This window comes from Cyprinus carpio, chromosome B14 (assembly GCF_018340385.1).
Source record: "Cyprinus carpio isolate SPL01 chromosome B14, ASM1834038v1, whole genome shotgun sequence".
NCBI classification, from domain to species: Eukaryota; Metazoa; Chordata; class Actinopteri; order Cypriniformes; family Cyprinidae; genus Cyprinus; species Cyprinus carpio.
Window position 1 is genome coordinate 8299215 of NC_056610.1, and position 18690 is coordinate 8317904.

The 18690-nt window shown below is 33.5% G+C and overlaps 2 protein-coding genes across 5 annotated transcripts in view; one reads left to right on the forward strand and one right to left on the reverse strand.

Moving 5' to 3' along the window:
* The first annotated feature begins 1403 nt into the window (after nucleotides 1–1403).
* LOC109066560 (T-cell leukemia homeobox protein 3-like) lies at nucleotides 1404–5204 on the forward strand. Its single transcript, XM_042737936.1, has 3 exons — nucleotides 1404–2020; nucleotides 3432–3666; nucleotides 4444–5204. The coding sequence occupies exons 1-3, from the start codon at nucleotides 1639–1641 to the stop codon at nucleotides 4658–4660; spliced, it is 834 nt and encodes a 277-aa protein (XP_042593870.1). The 5' UTR covers nucleotides 1404–1638; the 3' UTR covers nucleotides 4661–5204.
* Nucleotides 5205–7372: 2168 nt separating this feature from the next.
* Nucleotides 7373–18690, reverse strand: part of kcnip1a (Kv channel interacting protein 1 a) — a 47775-nt gene continuing 36457 nt past the window's right edge. For 3 of the 4 annotated variants that reach the window (XM_042737938.1, XM_042737939.1, XM_042737940.1), the window contains exons 2-8: nucleotides 10397–10521; nucleotides 10246–10315; nucleotides 9058–9128; nucleotides 8821–8928; nucleotides 8603–8707; nucleotides 8464–8526; nucleotides 7373–7461 (exon numbers count right to left, since the gene is read on the reverse strand). In XM_042737938.1, coding sequence (XP_042593872.1) covers nucleotides 7414–7461; nucleotides 8464–8526; nucleotides 8603–8707; nucleotides 8821–8928; nucleotides 9058–9128; nucleotides 10246–10315; nucleotides 10397–10521 — 590 coding nt within the window. In that variant the 3' untranslated portion in view covers nucleotides 7373–7413. Of the gene's footprint in view, nucleotides 7462–8463; nucleotides 8527–8602; nucleotides 8708–8820; nucleotides 8929–9057; nucleotides 9129–10245; nucleotides 10316–10396; nucleotides 10522–13413; nucleotides 13702–18690 lie in introns of those variants that run through there. The other variant, XM_042737941.1, reaches the window with a different exon arrangement.

The following is an 18690-nucleotide window of genomic DNA, read 5'->3' on the forward strand; positions in this document are numbered from 1 at the left end:
TCCACTCCAAAACTGAGGCGCATAAACTCAGGTGAATGAGGTCTACGAGCAATCATTTTAAAAAGGAAATGCAAAACCTGTGCTAATTGAAATAAGGTTGATAAATAGCAGATTTAATCTAATATTTGGTAAAATAGCGTTTTGTGCAATTAAGGGTTAATTCAGCAGGTGTCAGATGCAGCATAAGTTCACAACACCTTTAGTAACACAATACAAACATCTGCCCATTTAAAAGAGACGTTTAAATGTAGGCTATTCTGATCAGTTTTGACAAATGAATTGGATTGCTTTTCTTTATAAACGCTAGCATACAAATTTATCAATCCATGCCAAATAATTGCAAAGCAAACAACATTCACCCTGGAAAATAATCACCAATAAAAACCAAAGTAAGTCTGTGTCATTTGTTCTCGGTGGTAAAAGATGTCCATTTCACCTGCTCAGGCGCTTCTAAACTGCATTACTGACTCAATCTCCTCGGCTCTTTCATTGCGCGTGTCCTGCCAGCAGCCTGCCCTCGGCAAACACTCCATTTCCTGGAGTGAGGACACGAATTTGGCCGTCAATTTAAAAAGCTTTGCGCGCTCACACACAAGCAGCAGAGCTCGGCGCCACGGTCCGGCACAGAACTTCTCATATTTGATGGATATTGTTTCGGTGACATTTATGTAATAAAATCTAATTGGTCTGTTGCGGGATAGTGTTACTGAATGAAATTACGCGGATGGAGAGCATTTGGCATGTGGGGTTTGAGCATTCATCAACGCCATGGCACAAATCAATGCTGTACATCTGAGCAGCGGGACTGTATTTAGTGATGACGAACACCGACAGTCTCCGATTTCTGCCGAACGATCGATAACGCAATGCATCCTTCACGTTTATCTCAGTCAATCCATTTTGTAGAAAAACACTCACTTTTAACTGACAGGACACGAAATCGAGATTGCAGTATTAAGTTTTTAAATACACAATATAGGCCTATTCGTTGTTTTGAATATGTGCTAACATTATATATAATTAGAGTTGCCGGTATATTTATATGAAAGAATCGTATTATAGTGAGAAAACGGAATTAATTTAACACTATCCTTTTGCACTGAAAACACTGACTGATATTTCCTACTGGAAATAGCCTACAAATCTTGTTTCATGTTGCAAGCAACATTACAAAGTAAATTCAAAGTTTGTGCGTAAAACGGTGCTAATGCAATTCAACATAATGAGAGACGTCTGTAAATAAATTAGCAGCAGCATCTTTCAGCCCCAATAAATGCGCATTTCAGAAATTGGTCTGATGACATTACTGAATAACATGATGAGGCTCTAGTTCGCAGTTTTTTTCTCCCCTGTTCCTAAATGTCAACCAATAGACAGAGATAATGACGGTTCGGATCAGTCGACCAATGAAACCTTGAGCTGATGAGTTTAGCAGGAGCCGCGGAGCGGAAACTCGACAGTTTGACGCGTGGCGCAGAGGTGGCGAGACCTGTCAGAGTTCAAACAAGGAATCAGAGAAACGAGGACGTTCATCCGAGACCATGGACAAGAATAAAACTAAATTAAATCTATTTTTGCCACAGTTAACGTGATTTCGTTTGTTTTAATCCTTCATAATCTGCTGCGCAAAGAGGAGTCATGGAGCGCGCGGAGCCGAAACCGCAATCGAAATCAAATCAGGAACCCATAAGATTCGGGATCGACCAGATTCTGGGCTCTTTGGACCAGGAGAGCAGGGTCGGAAACACTGTGGATAACAGCCGCTTGGGAAGCCCATCCAGGGCGAGCGTCGCGCCTCATGTCTCCTTACCCATCTCTCTGTCCGGAGTCACGGGCGCGCTGGAGGACTCCGGGCGGGTGTACGGGGTGAGCGGCACTCTGGTGCCCAGTGGAGTGATCCGGGTTCCGGCGCACAGACCTCTCGCTGCCGCGGTGCCGCCGGCCATGGTGAGCGCCGCACCGGCGCTGTGTTTCCCCTGGATGGACAATAACCGCAGGTTCCCTAAAGACAGACTGCCAGGTAAAAGACAAATATCTCTGGGGATGCTGGAGTTTGTTCAAACGATGCAAAGATATGGCTGCTGGACCAACGCAGTTGCCTTCAGAAAAAAATATTAATTTTTTTAAAGAGTTCATCTCCAAAATAAATGAATAAATAATAAAATCAATAAATATGTTGAACTTACAACAAGCTTATCACAATGGTATCACCCTGAAAAACTTTATACGTTTTTTAATACAGTTTTTGTAATGATATTAAATATAATCAACTAGTATAGCTTACAATAATTGTAAGATTTGTATCATTTAAATTGATATAATTATTATAATAATTATATCAATTTAAATGAGTAGGCTTGCCTATATTTAGGCTACACGCTAAAAACAGATGAATTCACAAAACGCACACAGGCAAAAACAAAACTAAACAAATTATGTGGGTGGTTGCTGTAATGTGTTTAATGTTAATCCAAAATATTGATTCAACGATTAGGCCCAAAAGTAGACTACATTTAAGCTATATCAAAATGAGAACATTTCTTCAATTAAGTCAATAAATCGTAGACATGTCTTTTAACATTAGTAGCCTACACATTAACAACATGTAAGTAGAACTGAGTTGAGTTCAGCACAACGGTTTAAAATCAGTTATAAGAAAAGCGGGCTTGTTTCTGGACCCAAACTGTATGAAAATTGAAAAAAAAAAAAATCTAAAAGGAATAATAATAATAATAATAATAATAATAATAATAATAATAATAATAAGGAAATGCTCATTCAAAACTCTCAATTCAGAAATTAATGCATCCTTTTCTGTTCGTTTTCCCTTGGGTAAAAATATAGATTTAATCATTTAATAAGCGTGAAATAAATTATAGATATATATATATATATATATATATATATATATATATATATATATATATATATATACAACATACTTTATATATATATATAAAGTATGTTGTTTCAAACATAGGTGACAGTTTTAGTGATTCACATTAGTCAAATAAATCTGCACGAAATTAGCCTAATAAATTTTCTATCAAATGACCTCAAATCCGATTGATTTTTGTCACTGCACGCGTTGACCTCCTCCACAGTGTTGTCCTTCATGTGGACAAACAGTTTTGGGAAGAGACAAAATTGCTACCTACAAAATACATTAAAGATACACACAAAACAACTTTCACAATAGGTTTTGTTACATTTTAACTAGGTTGTATATGTATATGAAACAAATAATAAAATTAGCCAATAAATTAGCCAACAAGATAATTTCGTTTCAAACTCGAATTATAAACTATTTAGGCTAGTATCCTATACAATAATTATAGAATTATCCGAAAAAATATATAGGTTATTTGTTTTTAGAAAATATAAAAAAAAAACAGAGCATTGTAAATGACTCGTGTCGCTGTGTTTCGCAGCTCTCATTCCGTTCACCGTGACCCGGCGGATCGGTCACCCGTATCAGAACCGAACTCCCCCCAAACGGAAAAAGCCCCGCACTTCGTTCTCGCGCGTGCAGATCTGTGAGCTGGAGAAACGCTTCCACCGGCAGAAGTACCTGGCGTCTGCGGAGCGCGCGGCCCTCGCCAAGAGCCTGAAGATGACCGACGCGCAGGTCAAGACCTGGTTCCAGAACCGACGGACCAAGTGGAGGTGAGACCGGTTTGACCCAGATCTGTTCACCCGAGCATCACACACATGACTGAAGCATTTCAAAACAGTACAAGATGCTTTTTATGTCATTAACGTGTTTGTGTATTTTTTTTAACAAGTTGTTGAAGCAGGAAAATGTAACTGCAAACATTTAGACGTGTTTAGATTCAAGGTAGGCCTACTACACGTTTTAAAATTTAGTTTACATTTTAAGCAAATAATTTTAGATAGCAATTTTATCACAGTGAAATACATTACATTTAATATATTTAATTTAAATAAATTAATTTAATTTAAATACGGACCTTTTCACAATCCCGTTGTTCTCGGAAGTATAGTCAGAGTTGGTTAAATTTCTATAGTGGTGAACGGACAACAAATATATTTTTTACGTTCTAGTTTTCTCCAATAGCAAAAGAAAAATCCACCATAGCGTTTCTATAGCTTTTCCAAAAATGAGAGAAAAAATGACAGACTGATTACGTTGTATAGAGGAGAAGATGTGAAATCTGTAGTTGTGTTAGAAACACTGACGCAATAGCGTTTACTAGTTTTATGTAATTTAATGGCAAGGTAATAGAACAGAAAATGTACATTTAAAAATGAAATAGCTAGATTCATGATGCTGATAACTGGAAACACATCACAGTCTGTCAATAGTGTCTAATTTGATTTAAAATCCACACTTTCTTTAATTATTATGTGAATTTTATCAAAGGGTCAGATGTTTTGGATTTCTACATTTTGCTAACTATAATCTTACTTCAAAATCTCCAGAAGGCAAACAGCTGAGGAAAGAGAGGCGGGACGTCAGCAAGCCAATCGGATGCTGCTTCAGCTTCAGGCTGACGCCCTCCAGAAGTCCATGAGTGAATCAGTGTCGTCGGATCCTCTATGTGTGCATAACTCCTCCCTCTACGCTCTCCAGAACCTCCAGCCTTGGGCCCAGGAGAGACCGGGTAAAATGGCCCCAACAACCACCGCACTGGCTTAAAATCTCTGCCAAGATGCTGGAATCAGGACCGTGATGCTTCAAACTGTCCTGCACTTTCAGAATGGAAAGACTAAAACTCTCATATCTGAATATGAATCAGGCTTTTTGAACAGTTTTTTTTTCTAAATCTCGAAGCATCTAAGCACTTTTTGTGGGAATAGTGAACTGTAATGACATCTGTGAGTTTGTTATGGACACAAAAACTTTCCAAACACCATCCCATGTAGATGCTGCCTTGGAAAAACAGGGTGAAACATTCACAGAAACTAACTGTCAATCAACCTGAATCACAGAATTGTATATATGAACTGTTTAAATGATGTCTGTGAGAAAATCTACAAAATATTGTACTTATCGTAATTATTTTGTGCTCTTATGGTGGCGATGCATTACCGACTAATGTTTGTCATTGTTGACGTACTTTCAACCGGAAAAAGCAATGGTGTGTAAATACAGGATAACACTGAACAATCAGCATTATGCATTGAAAATTTTATTGTTAAATAGTTCATACAACATTCCAACAAGATGATATTTAAGCTTCCTGTCTCCTCCATCTGTCTGTCTAATTGACTGTCTGTCTCCTCTTTTACAACATCATGGAAACACAATCGTCCCTCAGTCGACCCTGTACTTTATACAATACACAGTTTTTATCACTTTTACAGACACCGCCACTCCGTATTTGATTATTCAGGCCCACTTTGCAGAGTATAAAATATACATTGTGTGTAATAATTCAAATATCATACATATTACACTCATCAAGCTTTACTGGCACAGTGATTGTTCAAAAACTACATCATATCATGCTCAAAACTTAGCAGAAAAAATAATAAAAACAGCATTAAGATGGTTATCAGAGCATATTCGGGTCTGCCAGGACTGTTTGTGATTGTGATAAACACAGGTTTCAACTTTCAACACACTTTTAAACACGATGGCTTATGTTTCCTGGCACCAAAACATTTGTGTGTGTGTGTGTGTGTGTGTGTGTGTGTGCGTGCGTATAATTTGAATATATATATATATGAGTGTGTGTGTGTGTGTGTGTGTGTGTGTGTGTGTGTGTGTGTGATATAAAGAGTTAATTTGCAAAAACAGAGTTATCTTTTTTAAAATCATGTTTTCCATGTGCATTTAAATGAATCTCAATCAAACTGCAGTTGGGTTTTTTTTAATTAGTTTAAAATAACTAAAAAAAAAACAGCTAACACACAATAAAACAATAAAAACATTGTTTTTTTAATTCTTTTACATTTTTTGATTTTTTAAGTTATCTTGATTTTTCAGTTATCTGTTTTTGCAAATAAACTCTTCATATATCTATCTATCTATCTATCTACCTATCTATCTATCTATCTATGTATATATATATATATGAAGAGTTTATTATTATTATTATTATTTTAAATATATTTTCTCTATTTTTCGACTCAAATCCAATGTTGAGAACTGAACCTGCGACCTTTGGGCTACAACTCTCTAACCATTAGGCCACAAATAATATTCAGTTTCATTCAGATATATATTAGATTTCGAAGCAACTGAATTGTGAATGTCATTTATGTTGAGTTGCATTTGTCTAGACAAATTAACTAGTTACATAAATCTTTTGTTTGCTGTCTTTTAAATATTTAAAAAATTTTGCTCTCTTGATTTATGTCACAGTAAGTTGGCATTATGGCTGCATAAAACAGTACTACGTTTAGGCAATTCACAGCTTTAATTCAATAAAAAAAATAAATAAATAAATAAAAATAATTATATTAGTTAAACACAAACAAAGACAAATATAGTGACTGCTAAAGTTTGCCATGGCCAGCTGCACAGGAGCCAATGTGTCACATTTCACCCCAAAATCATTAGAAATAAGACATTTGCTGCCTCTAATTTAAGCATATTTAAATAAAATCACTCTACTTCATTAATGAGAACCACATTTTGAGGATACTGGGGTGAAATATCAGATCTTCTCCTGATGACACTGACTGACTGACAGACATACAGACCAATCAGGAAGCAGATATTTGAGTAGGCGGAGCTAAGAGCGATCACAAGCCAACAAGAGACGAGTGATGAATACAGACTATCACTAATAATGGACACGAACAGCAAGCAGTGGTCAGGATGACGAGATGCATGAGCACAAGACAAATACTGTCAAAAACAAACACAGCAGAATAGCAACTTCTGCAAAGCCGGCGAAATGATTGCTGATGGGTCGTATCCTGAGAAAACCACTGGTTATATTACTGGATTAGCATTTCTACCTAAATGACAGGCACAGAAAAATGGTTTTAGGATGTATATCTGTAGCACATTAGCTGGAGAACTATCACAGGTCGAGTATATCGGATGTTGTTCTGGAAAAATGTGATATCCACAATCCACCATAAATAGCTTAAAATGCATCACATGTATTTTCAAATCCCTCACAGTAAATTCAGTCCCATGGAAAGAGTTCAACTGGCTTCTACAGGACCTCTTGGAAACCCGCTGAGGGCCTTTGACACACAATTACTGACATGCTCTTTTAACTAGTACCTTTTTTGGTTAAAGACATATAAATCTCACATCTGTAACAGAACGAGGTCAGACACGCAGGTTTCCCGGGATGTAAATCAAACAGTCGGCATATTGCCATGGTAACAAGGTGATGTCAAACTGTAACCATGGTGACTGGGGTAAAAGTTATTCCTCCTTTTTTTGATCAGATTCAACAGTTCATTGGTTTCTTTCTCCTTGTAGCTCTATATCACGTTCTCAAAGAGCTGCAAAGATCTCATGATGTTTTCATCCTGAAGAGAAGAAATGCAGATAGAAGAAAGAGAAGTCCAATGAGAGACTGCTAAAGAAAGCAGGAAGAGACAGAGAGGAAAGAACACAGACTGATATAGCTACTTGAAAACCATTAGAAAGATGAAAAGAGCAAGTCTGCTGATGTTGTATGGTATAAAATGAAAATAAAGTAATGCTGAATGCTGAAAATTATTTTGGAATGATTAAAAATGTGAATAAATAAAACTTAATTTGTTTGTTTATAATTTAGCACCATGTCAGTATGGCAAACAAGTGAAAAATAGAAAAATTAATAAATGAATAGACTGTATATAAACAACAAATCATTCATTAACAAAAAGTTAATGGAGTGACATATTCACATATTATATGCCGATGACATTTTATAATAACCATGCCTGGAAGGTTATATTACTTATTACTTACTTTTTTAATAATACAAGCAAATAAATGGCTGTCAGTGGGTAGGACTGATTTAACTGATATTTTATCAATACTGCAGTACTCACTCTCTAACACCAGAGGGCACTGCTTACATTTAACAGAGGAAGAAAGGGACGGGCTACGACTACAACTGAATACCAACTTAATACACCACATAATACACAGTATACACTTTAAACAATATAAAAAAATAGTATGTGAAACAGTATGCAAAGAGAAATGTTTCAAATATGTTGCATCACAATCACAAACTCACGTATATAGATAATCTACTACATTTGCAAAACTTTGGATACTAGTTTTGCAGTATATATACAGTGTAAAGTATGTACAGAAACTGCACATTTTTGCAAATGTTCACAGTCATTGCCTAAATTTGCATACAGTTTACATACTGCAAAAACAGTATAAATAGTATGCTTGTATACTGCACTTTTTTTAATGAATTAGGTCATTTGGTTTTCCATGCATACTAAATGTGCACTCTGTATATACATACTGGAAAAAATAGTATGCATAGTATGCCATTCTGAACATGAAAATGTACTGCAGCCTACCTCTTGACAGGAGAGAATAAACTCATCAAGAGTGACGACTCCATCTCTGTTCTTGTCCATTTTCTGCATGAAAGTGATTTATAATGTGATGAAAACAACATCATCATCTTGTTATGCAGATCTACAATCACAAACTGACCTGAAAGAAAGCATCCACATGTTGTTTGGTAGTGTCTGTCTTCAGAGCGGGATACGTGAAGCGGCCCATCATGTCATATATGGCTTTCACTATATCAGTCATCTCCTGGAAGAGTAAAATGCATTGCATTATACATTTTGATCATCAAATCAAACATTTAAATATCATCTTATTAAGACATATTATTGGAGATGAAGAGTGAGGACTGACACACACACCTCTTTATTAATGTAACCGTCTCTGTTAATGTCGTACAGGTTGAAGGTCCACTGTAACTTCTCTGTTGTTGTTCCTCTTAACAAGATGGACAGAGCCCTTACAAAGTCCTGACAGAGAGAGAGAAACAATGAGGAGTGATTTATCACGGCAGACACAATCATAAAGCCCTGCTGACACACAAATAAAAACAGCAAGAGAAGAACAGAGAAGGTGAAGAACAGAAAGAGATATTGCACCTCGAATTTGATGGATCCATTGTGGGAAGAGTCGAAGGCGTTGAACAGGTAATGCGCGTATGTGCTGGCGTCTGCAGAGAACACACAAGTATAAATCACATCTCAAATGTTTTCATATTTGCGAAGGACTATAGGAGGGTAATTACTGTTAATGTAAAATCCTAACACTTCACAACAAGGGTTCATTTGTTAACATTAGTCAGCTGCATTAGTTAACATGTACTAACAATAAAAAAAATCCTTCAAAAGCATTTATTAATCTTAGTTAAATGTAAAGTCAACATTTCACATTATAATCATATTAAATATATAAATAGTACAACAAATATATTGATGATTGTACAGTAAGTAACTAACCTTAACTAATGGGACCTTATTGTAAAAAACTAAAAACATGCACGCACACAGAAAAAAAAAAGGAATTACTTCAAACTAAATATTAACATATAAATAAAATAAACATTAACTGAAGTAAAAAATATATATTTTTAAAAAGAAACTCTTAATTCAATTAGTTTTTATTTAGTTTAAATTTAAGTACTAAAATAACTGAAACTAAATATACAAAATCCTTCATTTAAACTATACAGACAATCACAATACTTCTAAAGCATTTATTATGCTTAATGTTAATTAATAAGTGAAACAAAATATTAAAATAAATAAATGTTAAATACACATTAACTGAAGTAAACTAAGGTACAAAAAAACTTAGCTAGTTGCAAAGACAAAATTAGCTATTTTCATTTAATTTAAGTAGTAAAATAAAACTAAAAGAACAAACTAAATAACTTAAAAATATATACTGTACAGTCAGACATCTTAAAAAATAACAAAAATGACAAAAAATTACCCAACACAAACAAAATTACTAAAACTATTAAATGTAAACAGAAAATATAATTTAAATCAAATTCAAAATATTAATAAGAACTATAATATTATATAAAGTAACACTGATATCCTAAATGTAATCCTCACAAAACCTGCTGATATCTGTAGTTTTGGAGCAAAACACAATTTGTTTTTTTTTATGAGCATATGTAGAAGAAGTGAGATCCTGCTCACAGTCACTGTTGTAGTTAAGATGATTTTAACTAATGATGAACACTTTGCAACTATTGTATATAATCAAGTGATTTGACTGAGGCACAGACACAGACAGATCAGCTGCAAACACACACTGACCGCCGTGAGGAAAGAACTGCGAGTAGATCTGCTTGAACATCTCCTCGTTGACCACACCGCTGGGACACTCCTGACAAACAAGCAGAAAAACACACACGTTAGGTTTTGACAGATCAGGAAAACACGTCTACAGGTGTGCGAGTGCGCATACGTTTTTAAAGCCTCTGTAGAGCACTTGCAGCTCTTTCTTGCTGAAGTTTGTCTGAGCCTCCAGCTTCTCCAAACCCTCGGGACGGTGGCACACCACAGACAGCTCCAGATCATCATCCACCTTATCTACACACAGATTACAACAGATTGACAACACAACATGGGCAATACATTTGACTGACTTCATACGACGCATTTAAACATGAAATACAATATTCATTTTAAATAAATAAAATATTTTATCCATCAGTAATTGATTACATGGGGATAAAAAGTCAATTCAGTGCAAGAGGAAATTATATATATATATAATATATATATATATATATATATATATATAGCCCATTTCCTCCACTGAATAAAAAATAAAAAAGGTAATAGTGACTTTTTATATAACATATTCAGCAAAGATGCACTGTAAAGTATGGAAGCCCATTTCCTCCACTGAATAAAAAATAAAAAAGGTAATAGTGACTTTTTATCTCACAATTCTTGTAAGTTATAAAGTCACAATTGCATGATATAAACACAATTGTGAGAAAAAAAGTCAGAATTGTGAGTTTATATCTCGCAATTGTGTTTAAATCACACAATTCTGACTTTTGATATCTTGCAATTCTGACTTTATAACTCACAATTGTGTTTAAATCACACAATTCTGACTTTATAATTCACAACTGTGAATTTGTATCACGCAATTCTGACTTTATATCACACAATTCTGGCTTTATAACTAGCAATTGTGAGTTTATATCACGCAATTCTGACTTTATATCTCGCAATTCTGACTTTATGAGTCACAATTGTGTTTATATCATGCAATTCTGACTTTATAACTAGCAATTGTGAGTTTATATCACGCAATTCTGACAATATAACTCACAATTATTTATATCACGCAGTTCTGACATTATAACTCACAATTGTTTATATCTCGCAATTCTGACTTTATATCTCACAGTTGTGTTTATATCATGCAATTCTGACTTTATATCTCGCAATTCTGACTTTATAACTCACAATTCTGACTTTATAACTCACAGTTGTGTTTATATCATGCAATTCTGACTTTATATCTCGCAATTCTGACTTTATATCTCACAATTCTGACTTTATAACTCACAGTTGTGTTTATATCATGCAATTCTGACTTTATATCTCGCAATTCTGACTATATAACTCACAACTGTGTTTATATCATGCAATTCTGACTTTATATCTCGTAATTGTGTTTATAACGCGCAATTCTGACTTTATAACTAGCAACTGTGAGTTTATATCACACAATTCTGAGAAAAAAAGTCAGAACTGTGAGGAGAAAAAAAGCAATAACCTTTTTTCATTTTTTTTTTTTTTTCAGTGGTGGAAATGGGATTCCATAGTAAAGACATCTGTAATGTTAAAAAAAGTGTTCTTTTGTTTTCACAAAAATATGAAGCAGAACAACTGTTTTCAACATTGATCATAATCAGATATGTTTCTTGAGCACCAAATCATCATATCAGAATGATTTCTGAAGGATCGTGTGACACTGAAGACTGGAGTAATGATGCTGGAAATTCAGCTTTGATCACAGGAATAAATGACATTTTACTATATATTCAGATCTTACAGTATATTCAGAATTTATTTTAAAGTGTAATTGTAAGTGTTTGTTTGTTTCAAATAAATGTAGATTTGGTGAGCAAATGTTCACAAAACATAAAAAAAAAAGTCTTAACCACAAACTTTAAATAGTGTGATCTTAAAAAAAAACGTCATGGAATGAGATGCACTGTAAAAAATAGCAAACAGTGAGAGGTTTATTTCTTAATCTGAAGCATTGAATCATGTTTCAAAAATGGAGTAGTACAGAGAAACTCCCTCGTGTACTAAAGATGACGTCAGCAAAGCCACACGACCGTAAAACATGCGTATGACATTCACAGTGTTAGAAACGCATGATTAGCTCATTTGCATTTTTTTATTTAGCAGCCACCTATTTTTATCATATTTAAAAATATTCCTTACAGAGTTAATTAAAACCATTAAAACATTTTGTTACTTAAAATAACTGAAATAAAATAGATTTTGTTTCAGCTAGTTGCTAAGCCAATTTTTCTTATTTTCAACGATGTACTAAAATAATCTAAAAGCTGAAATAAAAATGAATAAAAACTACATAAAATTATAAAAATTACAATAAAATTCAAAAACGTTTACTAAAATTCAAATTTAAATGATAAAAATCTAAAACTAATTCCAAATATTATGAAAAACTATAATAGCATCAAAATCACAAAAAAACACTAAAACACATTCTGCTTATAAAAAACAAAAATACACCAAAAAAAAAAACAACAACACTCAACTGAAAGGAGAAAAACAAAACAAATATACAGTCTGAAATATGAAGGTGACTGGCTAGGATCATTCTGGCAGGTTAATAAGGACGGACGAAGCGTGTGTGTGTGTGTGTGTGTGTGTATTAAAGCACGGAAGGACACACACAGGTGAGGTCAAAGGTCATGTGCCGCAGGCTCTCTCTGCTGCTCAGTGTCCTTTAGCAGCATCACATTACAGCACTGCACTCTCTCTAACACACACGCAATGATCTGATACAATCTCAGTCTTTCAAAAATTCACATTCAATTCAATTACTTGACAATTCTCTGTAATTATTTCTGAGATTTACAAGTAGTTTCTGAATGAAAAACATTTCGAAGTAAATCCCACACCAGCTGTTTTTCAGTGCCAGTGTAAAGCATCACAATTTCTTTGTATGTTATAAATATATTTATGATGAATGTTTCTCTCATTGACACCTTGATCTTATTCCACAGCTGGTGAAATTCATTTTTCTGCAGAATTACAGTGAATTGCAGTTATAAATGCAACATTTTGACAGAGGTTAAATCTGATTCACGGCACAAATTCATTATCAGACGTCTATTGTTATACACACACATTTAACCACACAGAGCTCTCATAAAGCATCTCAAAGCAGACTCTTCAGTTTAGTAGTTTTGTGAGTCTCACCCTCGGTGCTGATGATTCCAAGCGTGTGCAGGAGTTTCAGAGCTCCACACAGCAGCAGCACTATGGCTAAAGTTTGCAGTCCGTCTCCCTCTGCTTTCTCCATTATGCTTGACTCTCTTTATTAGCCTTAACAATCTTATTTTCTTCTCACTTTCATTCCAGTCTCTTTCTGTATTTGCTGAGCTCTCAACATCCATCTTTATATACACCTCTCTCTCTCACCTCTTTGACATCTGCTTCTTTGTTTCCCGGTTTGTCCTCTCTCTCTCTTTCTCTCTCTCTCTCTCTCTCTCTCTCTCTCTGTGTGTGTGTGTGTGTGTGTTTCAGAAATGTGCTATTTATCAAATCTTCATTATGCAGGACAATCAGAGTTCAACAAAATCTAGGATTTGCCCTTTTCAATTCAAAAACAGGAATTTACCAAATTATAATCGGCGTTATGTTATATTATTTTAATAAAATAATTGGGATACTACATTTTTAATAAACCTTAAAACAAGTTTTTTTTTTTTTTTTCACATGACAAAGGTTTTCATTTTAGTTTACTATAACCCTGACTATAATTCAAAAACTACACAAAAGTAGTAAAACAAATAATTATACATTCATTTGAACTATTTACACCAGTCTAAATGTATTTCATGTTCAACATCAAAAAAGAAACAAAAGAACACAAAGCATTTTTATGTTTTGTTAAAAATAAACAATTATTTTAATTTATTTATTTATTTATTTATTTATTTCATAGTGCTTCATGGAGAAAAACAGGTTCAAATGTATCAGAATATGAAAAGTAGAAAAATTACAAAGTTTTTTTAAAGAAAAATGTATTATAAAAAATTCATATAGAGGACTTTAGATATTGTCAAACAAATTTTAAATTGTAATTTATTTTAGTTAAAAATAAATTTATTTTACATGGAAAGGGTTTTTATGGTTTAAGTTTATTCCAAGTCAAAACAAAACTATTCAAACAAATAATTACATTAATTTTTTAATATTTACATCAATCTTCCCTGATATATTGAGTAATAGTACACGTCTAAATGTGCTCCATGTTCAATGTCAAAAAAATTTACACAAAACATTTTTATTATTTGTTTCATAGTGCTTCATTGTGAAAAACAGATTAAAATGTATAAAATATGTAAAGAAACAATTTACAAAAGGCTTAAAGTTTATCTTTGACATGAAAAAATAATCTACAGCTGGCCTCGATTCATTAAAAATATTTTTATATGAAAACAGATTTTAATTTTTATTTTTAAATACATTCAAAACATAAAAAAAACTGACATCATAAGCTGAATATATATGAGTAAATTCAAGTATTGTGGGATATGAAATTTTCTTCTATGGTCAATAAAAAACATTAATTTATTAAATGCAATTAAATTAATTAAATACAAATTAATTTGGGTGGCATTGCACCTATCACCTAATGTTTCTGGATGTATATGGCTAATTCATACTGAAAAGTTAACATTTACAACTGCATCGATTTCATTCCATTTGAATTCTATGCTTTTAAATGCAAAATCACACTACTTCAATTCACATTCATGCATTATGGATTCTGAATGGCGCAGAAGCCTGAGGGGAGTGTGTGTGTGTGTGTGTGTGTGTGTGTGTGTGTGTGTGTGTGTGTGTGTGTGTGTGTGTGTGTGTGTGTGTGTGTGTGTGTGTCCTTCACACTCTCAGGTGAGCCTGCAGCCCCAGGTGAGTCCTGCCCTCAGGTAGGACATTAAGAACAATGTCAATTCACCAAGTGTGTGTGTGTGTGTGTGTGTGTGTGTGTGTGTGTGTGTGTGTGTCAGAGAAGAATGGCACTGAAATATCATGGTTTGTAGATCATAACAGTGCTGCTAGACAACAATTATGCTATATATATATAACATTATTATATTCAGCCCCATGTTCTCCTTCAGAAAAATGACCGTTATGACCAAGCATGAGTCAACACAAACACACACACACACACACAGCACTGCAGGTTTGATTAATGAGTCTCATTTAGAAGGCAAAGTTCATGCATGACACACAGAGACAACAAAGACATATTTATACAGACACATTATTCCAGATCTAAATATACCAAAACATTAATTTATTCATTAATATTTCATATTTATATTTCATAATTTCATAACATATAGCCTAGTACCTTTAGTTCATGAAACTGCATGTGTCTACTGTCATTGGTTTATATCTACACATTTCTATTTGTAAAGCTTAACCTTCTGATGCCTGACATTCACTATAGGTTTAACCCTATGAAGCCTGCTGTATGATGTTTGATACACAAATAAGGCCTCTTAATGATCAGCGATCAAAACTTTGCTGTTAAACCTGTCACACACAATCTACTACATGCCTTCTGTCATCTGATTGATAGTTCAGACTTTTTTAGAGAGTAAAAGTTATTTTAGTTTATTTGTACAAACATCCTCCATAAGCTCATACTTGATGTGTCTTTCTGCTGTGAAATCTGATTTTTAGAAAGAACATGTTAGTAATATTTCAATACTTCCGTATGTATATCAAAACATAAATTTTTGGTTTCAATATTTGTATTGTGTTGTAACAGTGTTATAAAAGCAATATGATTTATTCACAATACAGCAAGCCTCAAGTACCTTATTTCTTACATGAAGAAGATAAAATATTGATGAAATATTTCCTGTCTGATTTAATAAATCTTATTAGAAGGTTAAAACTGCCACTAGATGGAGACAAACATCCACAAAACCAACCAGCATCACCTGCATTGTGACATTCAAATGCATTTACTCTTAAATATTAATGGAGAAACACAAAATTAAACACCACATAACCACACTTTTACTACATTTCATACATGCATTATATGGCTTCTTTATTACCACACACTCATGATACACACACACTTACTTCACTGTAATCCTCTGGTTTGCATAATCTGAATTAGCATAATCTTTGTATTACCATGGCAAGAAGAGCTCCGTTTTTGAGAGCGAAATATATCCAGAGAAACACACACACTTCTCTATCTCTCTCACACACACACACACACACACACACTGTCGACAGTAGAATGAGAAATTACACTGCGCAAATCAAGGCCTGACACATCACTAATTAAGACAAACGTTAATCACACACACTTCTCATCACTCCAGCCGTGTAAAAACCCATTACACGCCGTTCCACTTCAACCATCTTCCTCAAGCTGTATTCAGCTTATAAATGACACACACAGAGGATGCTTTCTGTGATTTTTCACATTATGTGCACATGTGTGATATGATGTATGCAATAGGAAAGTAAGGCTTTTATGGAAAATCATTTATCTTACATCATCATCAACAACAATCAACCAATACTATAATATTTTTTAATTTACCTTAAGGTGTCATGATTGACAGCAGACATGGAAATTAAGGATTCATTTAAGTCATTGACCCAAAAAAATCTCCCACTGCAGTTAATTTTATTCCAATGTTGCCAAAATCAAATCTGGTGACATTTGAGTAGGTGAGCTGTTTGTTTGTTAAGTAGTATATATGAAAAATAAAAATACAAAATAAGTATATATATATATATATATATATATATATATATATATAGTATAATTATTATTATTATTTCTATAATTATAATAATTATTTAAAATATAAACATAAACTGCAATTTAAAAAAAAATCTTCAATGATAATGATAAATGTTGCATTGGCAACTTGCTTAAATATAAATTAAAAATATATTTGAAAAAATTAAAAAATAAACATTAAAAACTATAGACATTTAAAAAAAACAACAATAAAAATTAATAAATAAAATATACAGAAAATGACTAAAACTTCAAAATTAAATGACAAGAAATGTAAAAATAAAAACATTCAAAATGTTTTTGGCATCTTCACACTGACACAGTAATGAATCCTATTTTCATTTATCTGAAATGTTTGGATGAGCACAACCTCCGTAAGTAAACGTGTGTGTGTGTGTGTGTGTGTGTGCGTGTGTGTGCGCGCACACGTGTGTTCATGTTCTTATCACTATGTACAGTATGAATAATAGAAGTGCGTCCAGAAGAAATTGTCCACTTTTTGCTTGCACAAGCATCACCACAGGAACTCACAAAAAACATTTAGCAAGTCATCTCTATGAAGTCATATCAGATAGACTTCATTAGAAAAGACCATTACAAAAGATTAAACCAAACCTATAGTTTATTCACTGCCCATCTGCTGCATACTACACAAAACAACTAGAACACACTTTGATAAAGGGATAGTCCACCGAATTTTTTTTTATTCTGTATGATTTATTCACCCTGAAGTTGTTATAAGTTTCTTTCAGCTGTTGAGCACAAAAAATAAAAAAATAAAAATAAAAATATATATATATATATATATACAGGTTTGTATCAACTTGAAGGTGAATAAAAGATGTTAAGATTGCTATTTTTTGGAGCATTACTTTTACTGTTGGAAGAACGAATCTGACTTTTTGATACAATTTTAAGAAATAGCCTAAGGCACAAATTTTATTCATAAATACAAGTTGGTCAGATGGTCTCTTCCTGTATAACCAGGCAGTTCTTGATCAAAATAACATGTATTATTGCACCAAAAATCTGACTATACTAAAGACAACCCAAACAACCAAAAATATTCTTGTCAACAGAACCACTTTGACCCAAAATATTTTAAGTATCCCTAATTAATATTTCAATAATTATAGTTCAGTAATAAGTTAATATTCCAATAATTGAACAACAGTAACACATACATTTAAAAAAACACAAATGAAAACAAATACAAATAATTTTTTTTATTCATAATTTTTTTTTTTTTTACGTTTTTATGATTTATTTATTCGCTTTTCAGCAACTGAGTCCCACTTTGGCAAAACCGGATATAGAAAAACACTTATACAAACATTTACTTTATCAGTCTATCATTTTAACATACCATAAAGGGAAGTTGTATCAGATGTAGCTCACTTAGTAGAAACTGAAACAACAGATGCACATCCAGGCACATTAAGTGTATAAACAGCTAAGATAAACTCTCAACAACACACAGAGAAGAGCTTAGAGCTGCTGCAGTTCTCCATCAGTGTCCAAACCACACTAGAGGAGGCAGACAAAGAGAACGAGAAGAGAAAGTGACACAAAAATACTCGTATGATCCCAGGGGTCAACCAGATCGAGAGAGCAGGGTGACTGATGATTAATGTAATGAAAATATACTATAACTATACACACTATTTACGCAGAAAAATTCACTATAA